The 15,846-nt window shown below is 37.0% G+C and overlaps 2 protein-coding genes across 5 annotated transcripts in view; both read right to left on the bottom strand.

Moving 5' to 3' along the window:
• The window catches only part of NSUN3 (NOP2/Sun RNA methyltransferase 3), a 103,692-nt gene extending 103,469 nt beyond the window's left edge, over positions 1-223 (bottom strand). For all 3 annotated transcript variants that reach the window (XR_008391120.1, XR_008391121.1, XM_053662983.1), the window contains exon 1: positions 77-223. Coding sequence is in view for 1 of the 3 variants with exons in the window: in XM_053662983.1 (XP_053518958.1) it covers positions 77-88 (12 nt within the window). In the remaining 2 variants the exon portion in view is untranslated. The remainder of the gene's footprint in view (positions 1-76) is intronic.
• A 7,257-nt stretch (positions 224-7,480) lies between these two features.
• Positions 7,481-15,846, bottom strand: part of ARL13B (ADP ribosylation factor like GTPase 13B) — a 71,791-nt gene continuing 63,425 nt past the window's right edge. For both annotated transcript variants that reach the window (XM_053662984.1, XM_053662985.1), the window contains one exon: positions 7,481-9,495. In XM_053662984.1, coding sequence (XP_053518959.1) covers positions 9,419-9,495 — 77 coding nt within the window. In that variant the 3' untranslated portion in view covers positions 7,481-9,418. The remainder of the gene's footprint in view (positions 9,496-15,846) is intronic.

The raw sequence follows: 15,846 nt of genomic DNA, 5'->3' as shown, positions 1-15,846 counted from the left end.
GCCTCCTCCATCCCCACCAGACCCTTATCGAAGCGTCTGGTTTAGTCCGGGACGCCAGCCGGGCCGCAACCCTCACCCGGGTCAACATCCTTCCGCCTCCAGATCCCAAACAAGTGGTCTACACCCTCTGACAGCTAAAAGTGTAAGACACCAAACAGCTTGACTCCAGAGTTTCGCGGGAACTCCTTTAATTGCCGTACTTCTCCGCAGAACTATCGCGAGATACTGCCTTCCAAGCACGGTCGAAATCTCGCCGTGGAAGCCTAGGTCCCGCGAGAGGCAGGCGCGCGTCGCGCAGTGGGCGGTTAAAGGAGGCGGAACCCACCTCTGCCGGGAGGGCACAGAATTTGGGGCCAGTGCATCTTAGATCTTGAAATTCCGTTTCAGCGAAACGCAAGCGGATCGCTGAAACATGTCTGGCTTTTGTGTGTTTGGGAGGCATGAGATGCCGTAGTAGAGTGGAAATCTTTGTCATTAGACGAAGACATAGGTTTTGTTGCATGATCATTATTTTAAAATCATCTCAGAGGCTAAGCTAGTTGAATTAATCTACCAAATCTTATGACCCACGTTAGCCCAGGTAATCAGAACTGGATAAAAGGATGGATATGATGTAAAAGAAATTAAGACACATTTCCTAGAGATGGCCCATTAGGATAATCTCTTTTTTAATGGGGAGGGTAAAATGATTATTAAATTGACTGAAATAACTAAAGTGCTTAGCACAGAGGCTAGGAAATTTGTTGCTGTTGTGTGTTTGTTATATTCAGTCTTGATTTTCACGATTATCAAGTTCTGACACCAAATGTCTTAAAAGACCCAAATGACCCTTCACACTGCTCACCTCACTTTCCTTTACTGGGGCAGTATTACTGGTTTTCAGGTGGTATTACACCCATTAGGATAGGCGGAGCAGTGTATTTGCTCTTAGTGTTACTCTTTCTTTCGTTGCTCCCTTATAACAGCAATAAGGAACTTATCAGAGAAAGGGGCTTAAAGTGATCCCTAATATTTAATCAGCATCTGATTTTGAGACCCTTGGCACTCACAATGTCAGTGTAGGTATATAAGGTAGATGCAGATTTTAGGACCGCCTAAACAGATGTTATTACCTTTAATGTGATTTGAAGTTTAATATATTTATTTAAACAAATTCTCCGGTAATCTAAAAATTTAGATTTGGTGGGAAAGAAAATATAGTGTTAAGAAGTGAAATGATTTCGTAGATTCATCCAGTTTGTTGAATGTTTAGGGAAAACTCATTAGTCTACCTTTCAACCTGTATTTGTAGAGATTTTGTATAATTTTATGTGGTCATTACATAATGTTACATCAAATGAATTAAAATGGTAACATATTTACAGTATAGACATAAAATACTTTTAAGGGGTTATTAGAAATCCTATGTACTATATTTCTATTAGGGAAAGAGGATGTGTTATTTTTGGAAAGAGATTATATTATATTGTTTTGTGACTCATTTCCATTTTCTGATTTTAAATAAACTAGTTCTCATTTAAAAATGTTTAAATCCTATGGAATGAAAATTAGGTATAATGCCACTAGAGATAATTACTATGAACATTTTGGTGTATTTCTCTAACTTAATGCATTTTCATGGTTGACCAAACAATATATAATGTAACCTCTTTTTCTTAAGAATTTTTCATGACACTTGATCTTAGCCAAAAGGCCAAGAAGCAGTAAGTGAACGGCACACAGTATTCCTGGGCAGTCTCCCATTCCAGTACTAACCAGGCCCAACTCTGCTTAGCTTCCAAGATTAGATGAGATCAAGCATGTTCAGGGTAGCATGGTGTAACCACTGTGGAAAGCAGTATGGAGATACCTCAAAAAATTAAAAACAGATCTGCCTTTTGACCCAGCAATTCCACTTCTGGAAATATATCCAAAGGAACCAAAAACATTAATTTGAGAGAACATAATTATCCTTATGTTCACTGTAGTTTTGTTTACAATCACCAAGATTTGTAAGCAGCCCACGTGTCCATCAGTAGATGAGTGGATAAAACAACTAACTATGGGACAGTTACATAATGCAATACTACTCAGCCATAAAAAATAAAATTTTACCCTTTGTGACAGTATGGATGGACCTATACAACATTATGCTAAGTGAAAATAAGCCAGAGAAAAACAAATATCATAGGATTTCACTCACATGTGGAATCTAGTGAACAAGCTGAACTAACAAGGAAAATGAGGACAGACTGATAGAGAGCAGGCTGACAGCTAAGGGTGGGGGTGAGTAGGGGTGGAGGGACTGAGCAAAAAGGAAAAAAAGACATGGATAACATTGTGGTGACTGCAGGGTGGCAGAGGGCAATATAAGGAGATTAAAAGGTAATAAAACTAAAAAATTTTTAAAGTTTTTCATATGCATAATTTCTAGGAGTTTCAAGTATTTGAAGATCTGGAGGTTCTAATACTTACTTAGCTATCTGCCTGTCACTGATAAATATTTTTGCTCATGAATCTCTGCATGTCTGATAATCTTACAATTTTTATTATGTTCTTGGTTTGGGTAGTTTTTCAAATCTTGTATTTCTTTTGTAAATAATCTGCTCATGTCCACTTATCTATAGATGTCTTAGTGCTTTTATTCGTATTTAGAGATGTTAATTATATTGCATTTTCAATTACTCTTCCAATTTTTTCCTACAACCACTTTAAATGTGAAAATATTTTAACATTTTATGCAATCAATTGAGTTTGATTCCACTGCTTTCAGGCTTGGGAATTTCTTTGTACAGAGGGAAGCAACATCTGTTTCTCCCCTCCTCCCTCTTTTCTACAGTTTGATCTTTAACATTTAACTATCTAACATTATAACTATCTAAAGTCAATATCAGTGTATCATGAAAATGTTAATAGATTTCCCCAACCTCATATCAAATAACTACAGAAAAATGAACAAAATTCCACAGTGAATTTTAAGAATAAAAACTGTCAGAAGCAGACTTGTTTTAAACCACTGTAGACATAAGAAACTGAGCTAACACAAATACTAGAATTTTTTTAATTTTATTTATTTAGTTTTAGAAAGGGGAAGAGAAGGAGAAAGAGGGAGAGAAATATCAATGTGTGGTTGCTTCTTATGCACCTGGGGACCTAGCCTGCAACCCAGGCGTGTGCCCTGACTGTGAATTGAACCAGCAACCCTTTCACAGACTGGCACTCAATCCACTGAACCACACCACTCAGGGCGGAATATTTTTTTCACTATAATGTTAGTGAGTGAAGCATCTTTTTGCAAAAATTATTACTCATCCCTTTTTACTTCCAAAGCCGATAGTCAAATTAATTAACCTGGATAATGATTACACCCACAGGAAGACAGTCATCCAGGATATCTTGGATAACTTCCTGATGAGGGTGCAAAGAAACAGCTTAGCAGTGATATGGCCATTGGCACAGTCTCAGCAAGAATGGTTTCTTTCTGCTGAGGAGCAAAAAGATTAACCTACCTTATTCTTTTAGGTTCTTATATTTGCTGTTTACTCACCATCAGAAGATGGTAGTCTGAATACTTCCCTGCAGTAACTATGAAAATGATAGAGGAGTTTGCTCTTGCTGTGTGTGCATAGATATTTATATATGTGTATATAATGTATCCCCTCAAAATATCAGCATACTACAGTTGACTTAATTAAAATACCACTCAGCACTCTGAATATGCTCAAACTACAAAGCACATCCACTGCCTAGAAGAAAGCATGTAAGAACTTACTGCTAAAACCGGAAAATAATTTCTACATATCTAAGCAATTTTATTGTGAAGCCAATTGATCTAAGAAATGTTTCAGAGTAAGTGTACTTTATAGGCTATCTCCTATACTGTTTTGTGAATTTTCATATTTACATAGAACATCTCTCAGAAACCTTCATGCTCATATAGAGGGGTATGTGTCAAAATATAAAGACAGGCCTTGTAGTTAAACATCTGACATTAAGAGAACATTAGGATGGCAGAAAAACACAAGAAAAACCTGCCATCAAAAATAACAGAACAAAGCGTAGTTAAGTTACAGGCAATCTCGGACTTTGACTTCAGGTGAATTAATTAGTTAGCTGACACTCTTTTTTATTACTTTAGTCTTCCCAAGTGGTGTGTATAAAATCCAGCAGACAGTCCACTGGGACAGGGAAGCATATATGATAACTCGCTCCTTATTTTTATCCAATCTCTAAACAATGTTCAGGGGGATATATGTACAAAGTGCAGAACATGTATATAACTGTTTTAGGCTGAAACTTACACTCTCAAAATCCGTATGTTGAAGCACTTAACCCCCAGTATATCAAATGTGACAAACATATTTGGAAACAGGATTTTTCCAGAGGTGATTAAGTTAAAAGGAGTCCTTGAGGGTGGGTCCTAATTCAACCTGACTGGTGCCCTTACAAAGAGGACATTTGGACCCACTGAGACACTAGGTAAGAACATGCACAGAGAAAGGGCCATATGAGGACCCAGGGCGGAGGCCATGTGTACGTGGAGGAAGAGAGATTTCAGAAGAAACCATCCCTACGACTCTTTGATCTGGAATTCCACACTTCAGAATTATGAGAAAATAAATTTCTGTTGCTCAAGTCATCCAGTCTGTGGTACTTTTTATGGCCCTAGCAAACTAATATAGTCATCTTAGTATAAATGTATACTCAAAATGTTTATTGAAAACAATTATAAAAAATTGATTCATTCCCTAGGTCATACATTGTTTCCTCATCAGTACACAGAGAAATTTACAACTCAGGCTCTAAACGTGCAAATGATTTTCTTCCTGTTTTTCTCTTAATTATAAGCTGATCCCCTTATTAAAGGACATTCATTTATGATTTCCTAATTTTCTCAAAAAAGAGCTGCTTCTGTTTCCTCATAGCTAATAGATTATTGCTATTTTGATCGCTTATACCACACTTTAATATACATTTTGAAATATCTGATTTTTTATTCTTTCAATCAACTAGACTATGTTTCTTGATAAATTAGTATTAGCAGAATCTTAGCTGTAACATATACTCCACCTACAGAAAAACTTAGGTATTAAAGCCAAGGGTAATCGTTTGTAAGTTACAGCTTTAGTTTATAAGTTACAGCTTTATTTGCATAAGCCATTTCAGGGTTGTTGTTGTTGTTGTTTACAATATTTTATTTATTTAGATTTAATCTTCATTTTTTTCAGTTACCACTGAGTCCCCTTACAACCCCTCCCCCCAGCAATCACCACTGTTGTCCATGACCATAAGTCCTTTCTCCTGTTTTACTCAATTAAGCAGTTTAATTTTTGATAAGTGTTTGCCACCTGGAAGCATGGGGTTTTTTCAGTGTGGAATGGGAGTAATTGAATAAGGTATATAGCACAGCATATTGAACCAAGTAACAGATAAACTACAGTCATAGTAAAAGAATTCTCAGTGAGAGATCAGCAGCAAGTGCACTAGTATATTCTACAGCTGAAAGTCTCTGAGCTATTCACATATTTTACATATTCACCAAGTTTTACATATTAAATCATCCATATTGCACTTAAGAGTATGTAATTTTTGTATTCCTCACCACAGGATATTTTTTATTAGTTTTAGAGAGGGAAGAAGGGGGGTCAGAGAGAGAAGAAGGGAGGGGAGGGGGGAGGAAAGAGGGGAGGAGACAAGGAGACACTGACTGGTTGCCTTCCACATGCCCCTTGACTGGGGATTGCACCGGCTTCCTTTCGGTGTATGGGACGATGCTCCAACCCACTGAGCAACTGGTCAGGGCAAAAGAGTATGTATAATTTTGAATTTGCAGAATAATGGCACTTTTTACAAAATTACAAATTTGCTTCCCCATTATAAAAGCCAAATTACAAAACTAGCTCGAAAAACAGAAAAAAACACAACCAGAACTCTAAAAATCTATTAGCATTTTGCAACACTTTTTCTAGTGCTGCTTCCGTGCATAGTTTTACACTTGAAAGCAATCACATATAATATGTTATATCTGCATTTTACATGTAAAGGCACATAGAATTAACTTTCAAATAAGTAAAAAGACATCTTTTGGACAGTAGCTTAAACTTAACAAAAGATAGACACTGAATCATAATCATGATATTCTAATGGGGAATGAATACACTATTTTTACATAAAGCTATACATATTAATATTAGTAAATATTAAGCTCAGCTTGTTACTGTAACCTGACTTTTTTCCTCTCAAAGCTAGAGTTTACATGCTAAAAATTTCTAAGTATACTTTACTAAAGTCAATACTTCAGTTCCTGTGTACACCCAAGAAAAAACCTGACCTTGGAGTCCTAAGCTGACAAAGACCAGAAGGCTGACTCAAGGGGCTGACCAAAAAGATCAATGCCAAGACCAGCAAGGACAGTGCCTGACTGTCCCCAACCCATGCCCTGCTTTCTTTGTTCTGCTTTTCCTCTCCTCCATCCTCATAAAAACCTCTGCCTGCACTAAATTGTTACGTAGTAACCATGATTTAGTACCTCCCAACTGTAATCAAAGTTATGTATTCTGTAACAAATCAAAGTATATAATCAAACCTGTTTTTTAAAATTACTTACATATCTTTAGAAGGGAAGAGAAGGAAAGAGGGAGAGAAATATCAATGTATGGTTGCCTCTTGTGTGTCCCCTGCTAGGAACTGGCCCCTGCTGGGAACTGGCCTGCAACCCAGGCATGTGCTCTGATTGGGAATCAAACCACGATCCTTTGGTTCCCAGGCCCGTGCTCAATCCACTGAGCTACACCAGCCAGGGCTCAAACCTCTTTTTAGTTCTCCTTGCAGTTGCACACCACAGGTGTGCCCTGAAGGGAGGAATGCTAAATGTAAATTGAGAGATAACACCAGAATGAAAGAAATAACCTGGGCAAAAGCCGCACCCTTCCCCTTTCAGCCACCGCCCCTCATTCCCCCTTCCCACTCTCACCAGCACCCGCACTTCTGCACTGCTCCAGGAAGTTCCCCACACCTGCGCAGGATTCTCACTGACTCCCTATAATAATGGCTGGTGTGATCAGAGATGTTAAGATGAGTTTTTGAAGACAGGAGTCCACTCATTTTTTTCGAGATGCCAGCACTCGAATAAATCATTTTCTCACCAGTCCCTGTCTCACAAGTTTGGCTTTCCCTGCAATAAGCAGCTGAACCTGGGTTCAGTTTCAATATAATCTCATTTTTAACTGGAGTTAAAATGATATTTGCCACATATATAAAACCTTGTGCAGAGAAAAGTTTTTCATGTAAAATAACAAAAAAATTATTTTAATATGTTGACTTAGAATGTTTTTCAACAATGTTTTAAAAGCCTTTCCTACTTTTTATGCCAAAGAAATCATTTAAATTCATCAAATGACAAGAGGAAACAGAACACTGATATAAATTATTTTTATTGTGTGAAAATGTCATAATTTATGATGGTTAAGAATAAAAATGCAGCATATGACAAAATAGGTGTTTAACTGTTAAAAGCCACCTGGATTTACAAAACTTCTTTTAAATTTTTTAAAATGCTTTAAGAATACAAATTAATTCTTGAGATACATAAAACATTAATTCCACTTCATTATATATTTAATTTCAAAGTCACTTTAATTAAAAGGACTCAGTAAATATTATACACAATTGCAAATTTAAAAAGCATATTGATTCTCAAACTAGATGAATTTTAAAAAGATGGAAAAAGTATGAGTTTAGCTTTTTAAAAAATGAGAAATATGTTAAAAAAATAAAAAAGATGTACAAATGAGTTTTTCCCCTTTAAAATCCAGTTCAAAATTAATATATGTCTCCTTGTGATGATTTGCTTACATATCTGCCATCTATGAAATTGAGGTCAGAAATTTTGTATCTGAAGTAGAATGCTAGGTACAAAACTCAAAAAAAAAAAAAAAGGAAAAAACTGCACATGATGCTGACTAGAGTAAAAAGTGGCCTGGTTAATGAAAGCTCAGGAAGTTTAAAATGTAAATAAAATGTTGTGCTCTCAAGTAAAACTGTAAGTGTAAATAACATACTTATGTTATTAGCAGATACCAGGACATGACTGTTGTCAGTACAAGTTACCAAACTATCAAACTGACAAGGTGATATAGGAGTCATACTGTTTACAGTATTTTCACTTTGATATAAATACACACTTTAAATTAAATGCAACATTATGAATTTATTCCTCATAATATATATATACATCTAAAAGTTTGTCCAAATGCCAAATAGAGAATCCTACAGATGCCATTGTTCTGTGCAAGAGACATGCTACTATTTTAAAATTGAGAAGTTATTTTGGTATTATTTCTTCACAAAAATTATTTTGGAATTACTTGTTTATTCTTATTTCTTTAGTGCCCCAGCATTTCCCTGTCATCTACACCAGTCTCTGGACCTACTGCAGCTTTTTCAGTCTCTTTGCCTTTCATTACAAGGCACTAAAGTATTACAATAACCTAAGAACCACTGCAGCTGCCGACAGACAAGGCAGTGAGGAGCACTCTAATCTCCCAAAGGGCTTAACCTCTGGAAGAGGGTTTTGACTGGGACTCTTAATAGTATCCCATATAACATTTTTATTTTCTTTTTCAAGACTCTTTTATTTATTAGGATCATCATCAAAGAAAGCAACAAAAACAACCGAACTCTCTCCTTGGGTAGTGCTTTCAAAATTCTATTCTTTGTTAGAATAAAGAACTAGACTCTATTTTTTAAAGAGTATTATTTAAAAATTAGGTCAAATGAGGATGTATACTGCAAGAACAATACTATTATAAAACACACCTCAAAACATATAAATATATCATTTGTATAGTTAATGTTTAACCAGTAAATCAACTCTATTTTCAGATACAATTTAAAACAAAGCATTATAGAAAAGTATCATCAATATCACAATAATTAAAATTCTTAAACAAAAGTTATAGAAAAATATAAAAAGTTAAAAATTTAGCATATAAATTCCCAAGAGTTCCCCTTCCATGAACATGTATCTTACAAAAAATGTTTAAGGTACAGAAATAAGACTATTAAACACATAGTAATGAACGTGTGCAAAGTCCATTGGCTCTTTTTCTGAAAGATTTTACTTCAGGAATATACCCATGAGTGGAGATGCATAAACCAGTCAATGCTGATTCTTACTAACTTGGTCCAAAATGCTCATCCCATCTGCTAGCCTTTTGCTTCCCCCTCTTTTCTTTCTTTCTTTTTCTTTTTTTAATACCATGAACATCATGGAAAAGTAATTATTAGGTCAGTTAAATCTTTGGCTATTAATTGCCTCACTGAAATTGCGATGATTATCTTGTCCCACTCGTCAGTGTTCAGGGTTTTTATTTTTTTGAAAAAGAAGGTCCTCCAGTCCATCTCACTGACACTAAGACAGCTCATCCTCCGGACGTGGTTACGAGATCAGGTCCTGAACATCACTGTTCGGTCTCTGTCGCACAGCCAGGGGAGGCAGTGGCTTCCCATAGAAATCTATGTATAGAAGGCATAACACAAACACAAAAAGTTAGAGTAAATACATATTTTGACACAATTCATTATTTGCCAACCAATGCCTTAAAAAAAAAGACAGTGACTTGAAAGATGAAGCAACAGGAGAATAGAAAAAAAATCAAAATCTAAGAAAACTTGAATAAATTCAAAACACAACCACTAGGGTAAATCTTTAACACTATATTGTAAATTAATCTCCAGTTAATTTAATAAAAAGCTGCACCTAACATATAATTATTATTTTTGTTTCCTATTACATGTTCACCTTAGAAGACAATGAATAATAAATACTCGAAATCTATGGAGCCTGTCATCAAAGCCCTGATGAGTCAGTGTTTGTACAACCCATGTTCTTACCCAGCTGCTACTACTCTAGGTGTTTTGAAAGAAACAATTATCTCAGTATTCTGATAAGTAGGAATTTTTAATAATGATGCTTCAATATAGTTAAGTGATTTAGGGAATATTTGATACAAAAAATCTTATATTCTATTTCATAATAAGTTCCTATCCCTTCATTATCACAAATTGGCTTATAAATTTATTAGCATATCTAAACTTCCAGTAAGTAATTATTTCTGGCTTCATCCTTTAAAATTATTCTAGTAGCACAGGGGCTCAGGATTACTTGAAACAAATATATTGAAGATGTATTAGGCGGGCACACAATGCAATGCACAGATCATGTATCATGGAAATGCACACTTGAAACCTACATGACCCCATTAACCAATGTCACTCAAATTCATTTAAAAAGAAAGAAAATATAATAGGCGCCCATTTCCAGTTCTGCACATGTCTGGAGCTGAGCTAAGCCACTCCATGGTATCACTGCCTCAGCATCCACTTTGTTTGGCCAAGTGGCTGTGGGGGGCCTCAAACAGACAGTAGCCCGTTATGCAAGCACGTGCTCTCCATAACTGTCTGCAGAGTCCTAAGTGAGTTCCTGATATGAATTCCCCAATGACCCTTGTGGTCAAGAGGCTCCCTTGTCCTCCAAGGCCTATTTTCATATAAGACCCCAGTGGAACTTAACAAAACTCCACTCTTTTTGCTTGAATGGACAAGTTTGGCTTTAGCCTGAGAACACCAAAGCACATCATCTACTTGCCTAAAAAAGGCAAGTGCCCTACATCCTGTAGATCTGTCTGCCTGCACCCTGCCTGGATCACCCCCTGTAGAACCTTCAGGGCATGCCATGTACTTCCTCCAAAACTTGTGAGTAATCAATTCTATTGCAATTTCTCTTGTGGTCTTTCAGAACTCAAGCTTACCATACAGCACAAAGGGGTTCGCCTTAACAAATGTTAATTTAACAAAATCATAATAGCATTTAAGGAACTTGGAAGCTACCACTCCATCCTAACATGAAGTAAACAGCTGAAGAGACTGAAAAATCAACAACTCTCCTTGAATCCATAAGAGAAGGCAGGTCACAAGACAGAACACTGCATCCATTACTGGACAGACAGGCAAACACAGAGAGTCTCAGTTTACTGGAGCAAACATTCACGAATAGAAACTGCCAAGAGAACGAGTATCCCAGTAGAAAACCTAGCAAGAAGCTATCTTTCCCTCCCAAAATATTATTTTATTTTTGCAGTTGATACTATATTAGTTCTTTGCCAGAAAACTTAAATCATTCTACAAAGCAAGTTTATTAGCTTAACTGTAGGGAATATAAATTGACCTTAGTGCCCAACTGCCACGTCCAACGCTAACCATGTCGTCTGACAAAGTCACGGCATGGGGACTATGACTTCACAGAAGCGTGTTCCAGCCAGGTGGATGTGGCATAAGTGGATAGATGGTGTTGATTCTGTTCTTGCTGTCTCTTGGTATTCTGACATTTACTTTTCTGATAATTTGGAATCTCCTAGAAATGATGGCCATTCTCAGAGCTGATCAACAACTAGGTCAGACTGAGAACAATGCCACCTTGGCCTTTCCCCAAAATAATACCCTCTCTGGAGGCCCAGAGGAGGAAAGGCCCATTATGTCCAGTGAGTCCAAGGGGAAGAATATTTCCTTCTCTGACCCAGTTAAGCAGATGCAGAAAAAGTTAATATTAGGTAGCAGGGAGCCAGAATTACCCAGAGTGCTCCCCCCAAGTTAATCCCCTCTAATGAAATAGCCCCTGAATGTCTAAAAGTTGTTGTAGTAACAGCCCCTCCTTTACCTTGAATAAGAATATATATCAATTAGACAGGCATAGAAATAAAAAAAAAAGCTGGCTAATTATTACAAACTAAACAGGTAGAAACAATTACTAAAGAGTCAGAGTTTATAGTACACAGAGAAAACTTTTAGACAGAGAAAATACATCGTTAAGTTAGACATCACAAAGGCCTTATAATAAATTTCCTAACCTCTGCTCGGTCTGGCGTATCTTTTGCCCCACACCAAATTCTAAGACCTTTAATAAACAAGAAGACATTCAAACTTTCTACAAAGAGCTATTTCAAAGTGTCTGATTAATGGCTCTCCTGGTCGAAACAGCTTTTGTTTAATATAACTGAAACTATGGAAATTCTTGTACTTTTCCTGGTTACCTCTGTATTGATTTTTTTCTGCTTAACTGATCATGCTATACACCTGCAAATGTTAATCACTACCTAAAATGAAAATATAAAAACCTGCTTGTACTTGCAATAAACGGAACAGAGCTTCACCGTCTTTTGAGGCGTGTTGTCATCTGTTACCCATCGCCGATGCCTTACCCACCTTCAGGAATCCCTGGACCCTGCTGGGGCTGGACCGCTGCACCCAACTGGTATGACCAACTTACCACCCGTTTTTATAAAGGGTTCAAACACTTTCAACATGAAAAATTAAATAGGAGTAATACTACATACAGAATTTTAAATTCTGAAAATATTCTCTAGTTTATACACTTGGTAATTTGGAATAAATTTTTTATTTTTAATATTTTTTTATTGATTATGCCATTACAGTTGTTCTATTCCCCCCTTCATTCCCTCCACCCTACCCCCAACCCCCACCATTACCCCCCCTTTAGTTTATGACCATGTGTCTCAAGTTCTTTAGATTCTATATTTCCCATACTATTCTTGCCCCCCCTCATCTATTTTCTACCTACCATCTATGCCACTTATTTTCTGTACCAGGGACTTATCTAAGAAAAAGAAGTTAAAGAAACATGAACAGTGAAAGGACAGCAAACTCACAGTTATTAACAACCACACCTAAAACAAAAGCAAACTAAAAGGACAGTTAGATCAGGAGGGAGGAGGAGAAGGGTGGAATAAATTTTTTACTTATTTCCCATAATGTACAACACACAACACACTAATGAAGTATGGATGGGGAATGTTTACAAAGGGAAAACAGATTCTCATCTCTTCTCTGAATGCATTTATTTGTCTTACCTGTTACAATGAATAAACTTTATAGACAATAAAAGAAATTAGAAAAATAGAATCAAAGTGTTATCCAGGTAAATGTCTATAATCAGAGAACAAGAATGTGTACCTTAAAAATTCCCATCTGACTATAACAAATTGTTTTTCATCACAGTAAATTTTAAGTGCCACGTGAATCACAGTTAAAGTTACTTATCTAAGCTACTTTGTCATGTACTTGTCTACTTTCCATGAATCAAATGCAAAGAAATGTGTACAAAGTTAGAGGGGAAAAAAGAGAATGAAATTATAACCTTGGGACCTATAAGCATCTTGGGTTAAGATCTCATAATAAACCCTAAAAATTGTTATTATTTTTATTAAAAATTTTAATTTATTGTATCTGCTTTTTTCCTCTATTCAGGCAGAAATGATTATACATTGTTTCTTAATTCAGCTTAGGTATAATCTGACTTAAAATTTATGAAAAAATAATACAGATATTTTTAAAACTTTTGAAGTTACAGTGTTTTCTTATCTGCTATGGGAAGCTTAATTTATTGATACAAACTGAAAATTAACTGAAATATAGGAATATGGTGGTCCTAAATTTAATTATTATAATTCCCAGTTCTAATTTTAAAAGAAGAAACAACAAAACAAAAATGACCTCAGCCCATTTTTAACCTCTTTTCCACTTGCCCTTAACTATATATAATGTTCCCCCTAGATGCTACCATTAGTTCTTTTCTCTGCATTCTACATGGTTCCCCCAGAAAAAAGAAACTATAATTCTCTCAACTGCATTCACTCAGTAAATAATCACAGAGCATTATGGGCAAAGTACTCCAATTGAATGATGACAACTGAATTTTTTTTTAAAAGGGAGTTCTGGCCAAGACAAAGGTGTAGGTAGAAACCCTTTGCTTCCTCACACAACCCAAAAGAGGATACCAACCAATCTAAAAACAATAAACAACCAAAAGTGCCAGAAAATCCAATTACATGGCACTTTGACAACCAAGGAATTAAAGAAACAGACTGGTAGGAAGCAGATGGGAAACTGGGCAGGCGGAGGCGAGGGCTGCACAGGGTGGGTGGCAAGGTTGGCTGAACTGGAAACTGAAACTCAGAGCTGGCTGTGGACTACGGCAGGGGTAGCCACAGTGGGGGGACACTCCCAATCTCACACGAGAGGGTTTGCTGGAAAGTGGGGCTAGAGTCGAGCAGGTGAGCTGTACTGTTCCCTCTCAGACCCCTCCCTCACAGACAGTGCCACAATGCAGCACAGAGGGTTGCCTTGCCCTGGTGAATATCTATGGCCCCGGCCCCTTACAACTTAACAGGTGCACCAAGACAAAGAAACATGGCCCACAAGAAAGAATAGAGCAAAACTCCAGAAAAAGAACTAAGTGATGAGGAGACAGACAACCTATCAGAATTAAAAACACTGGTAATCAGAATGCTCACAGAACTGACTGAGTTCAGTTCCAAAATGAAGGAACAAATGAGGGCCACCCAAAGTGAAATAAAACAAAATATTCAGAAAACCAACTGTGGAGGAAAGGAAACTGGGACTCAAATCAACGATTTGGAACGAAAGGAAGAAATAAACATCCAACTGGAACAGAATGAAGAAACAAGAATTCAAAAAAATGAGGAGAGGCTTAGGAACCTCTGGGACAACTTTAAACGTTCCAACATCTGATTTCCTTACAGGGGTGCCAGAAGGAGGCGAGGAAGAGAAGAAACTGAAAACTTACTTGAACAAATAATGAAGGAGAACTTCCCCAACCTGGTGAAGGAAATAGACTTCCAGGAAGTCCAGGAAGCCCAGAGAGTCCCAAAGAAATTGGATCCAAAGAGGAACACACCAAGGCCCATCATCATTAAGTTACTCAAGATTAAAAATAAAAAGAGAATCTTCGAAGCAGCAAGAGACAAGGAAATAATTACCTACAAAGGAGTGCCCATAAGACTATCAGCTGATTTCTCAAAAGAAACCTTACAGGCAAGAAGAGGCTGGAAAGAAGTATTCCAAGTCATGAAAGGCAGGAACCTACATCCAAGATGACTCTATCCAGCAAAGCTATCAGTTAGAATGGAAGGGCAGATAAAGTGCTTCCCAGATAAGGTCAACTTAAGGGAGTTCATCATCACCAAGCCCTTATTATATGAAATGTTAAAGGGACTTACCTAAGAAATTGAAGATCAAAAACTATGACAACAAACTCACAATTGTTAACAACTGAACCTAAAAAACCAAAACAATGAAAACAAAAACTAAGCAAACAACTAGAACAGAATCAGAGAAATGGGTATCACATGGAAGGTTTTCAGTACAGAAGGTGAGGGGAAGCATGGGCGGGGTAAGGTACAGGGAATAAGAAGCATAATTAGTAGGCATAAAATAGACAGGGAGAAGTTAAGAATGGTATAGGAACCAGAAAAGTCAAAGAACTTACATGTACAACTCATGGGCATGAACTAAGGTGGGGGGGGATGCTGGAGGATTCAGGGGTAGGGCAGAGGAGGGAAAACTGGGACAACTGGAATAGCAAAATCGACAAAATATACTTAAAAAATAAAAATAAAAATAAATAAATAAATCTACCTACAGACCCTCCCACACACACAGGGCGCTTCTTTTCTCCTGATGTCCGGAATCTCACTCATACTGGAGTACAGACATTTCCAAAGAGATAAGCCTACAGACCTATCCAGAGCACGTTTTCTCCTCCCTCACGGATTTTCAGTCTCATAGGTAGCACCAGTCTTCTAACCCCTGTAGCCAAGTAATCCTCTATTCCTCTCTCCCTCAACCCATACAACCATTCATCAATTCGTTATTTGTTAAAATGCTCACTGCATACATTTTTAACTCTCCATTCTAATTTCCAATCCTCCCTTCTCACTTTGACCACTCCAACAGCCTCCTAACTAGGAGCCTTTCTTACCTCAGGTGTAG

Source organism: Artibeus jamaicensis, unplaced genomic scaffold (assembly GCF_021234435.1).
Source record: "Artibeus jamaicensis isolate MK-2021 breed Jamaican fruit bat unplaced genomic scaffold, CSHL_Jam_final contig_3113, whole genome shotgun sequence".
Classification (NCBI taxonomy): domain Eukaryota; kingdom Metazoa; phylum Chordata; class Mammalia; order Chiroptera; family Phyllostomidae; genus Artibeus; species Artibeus jamaicensis.
This window is presented reverse-complemented; position numbering and strand designations above follow the sequence as displayed.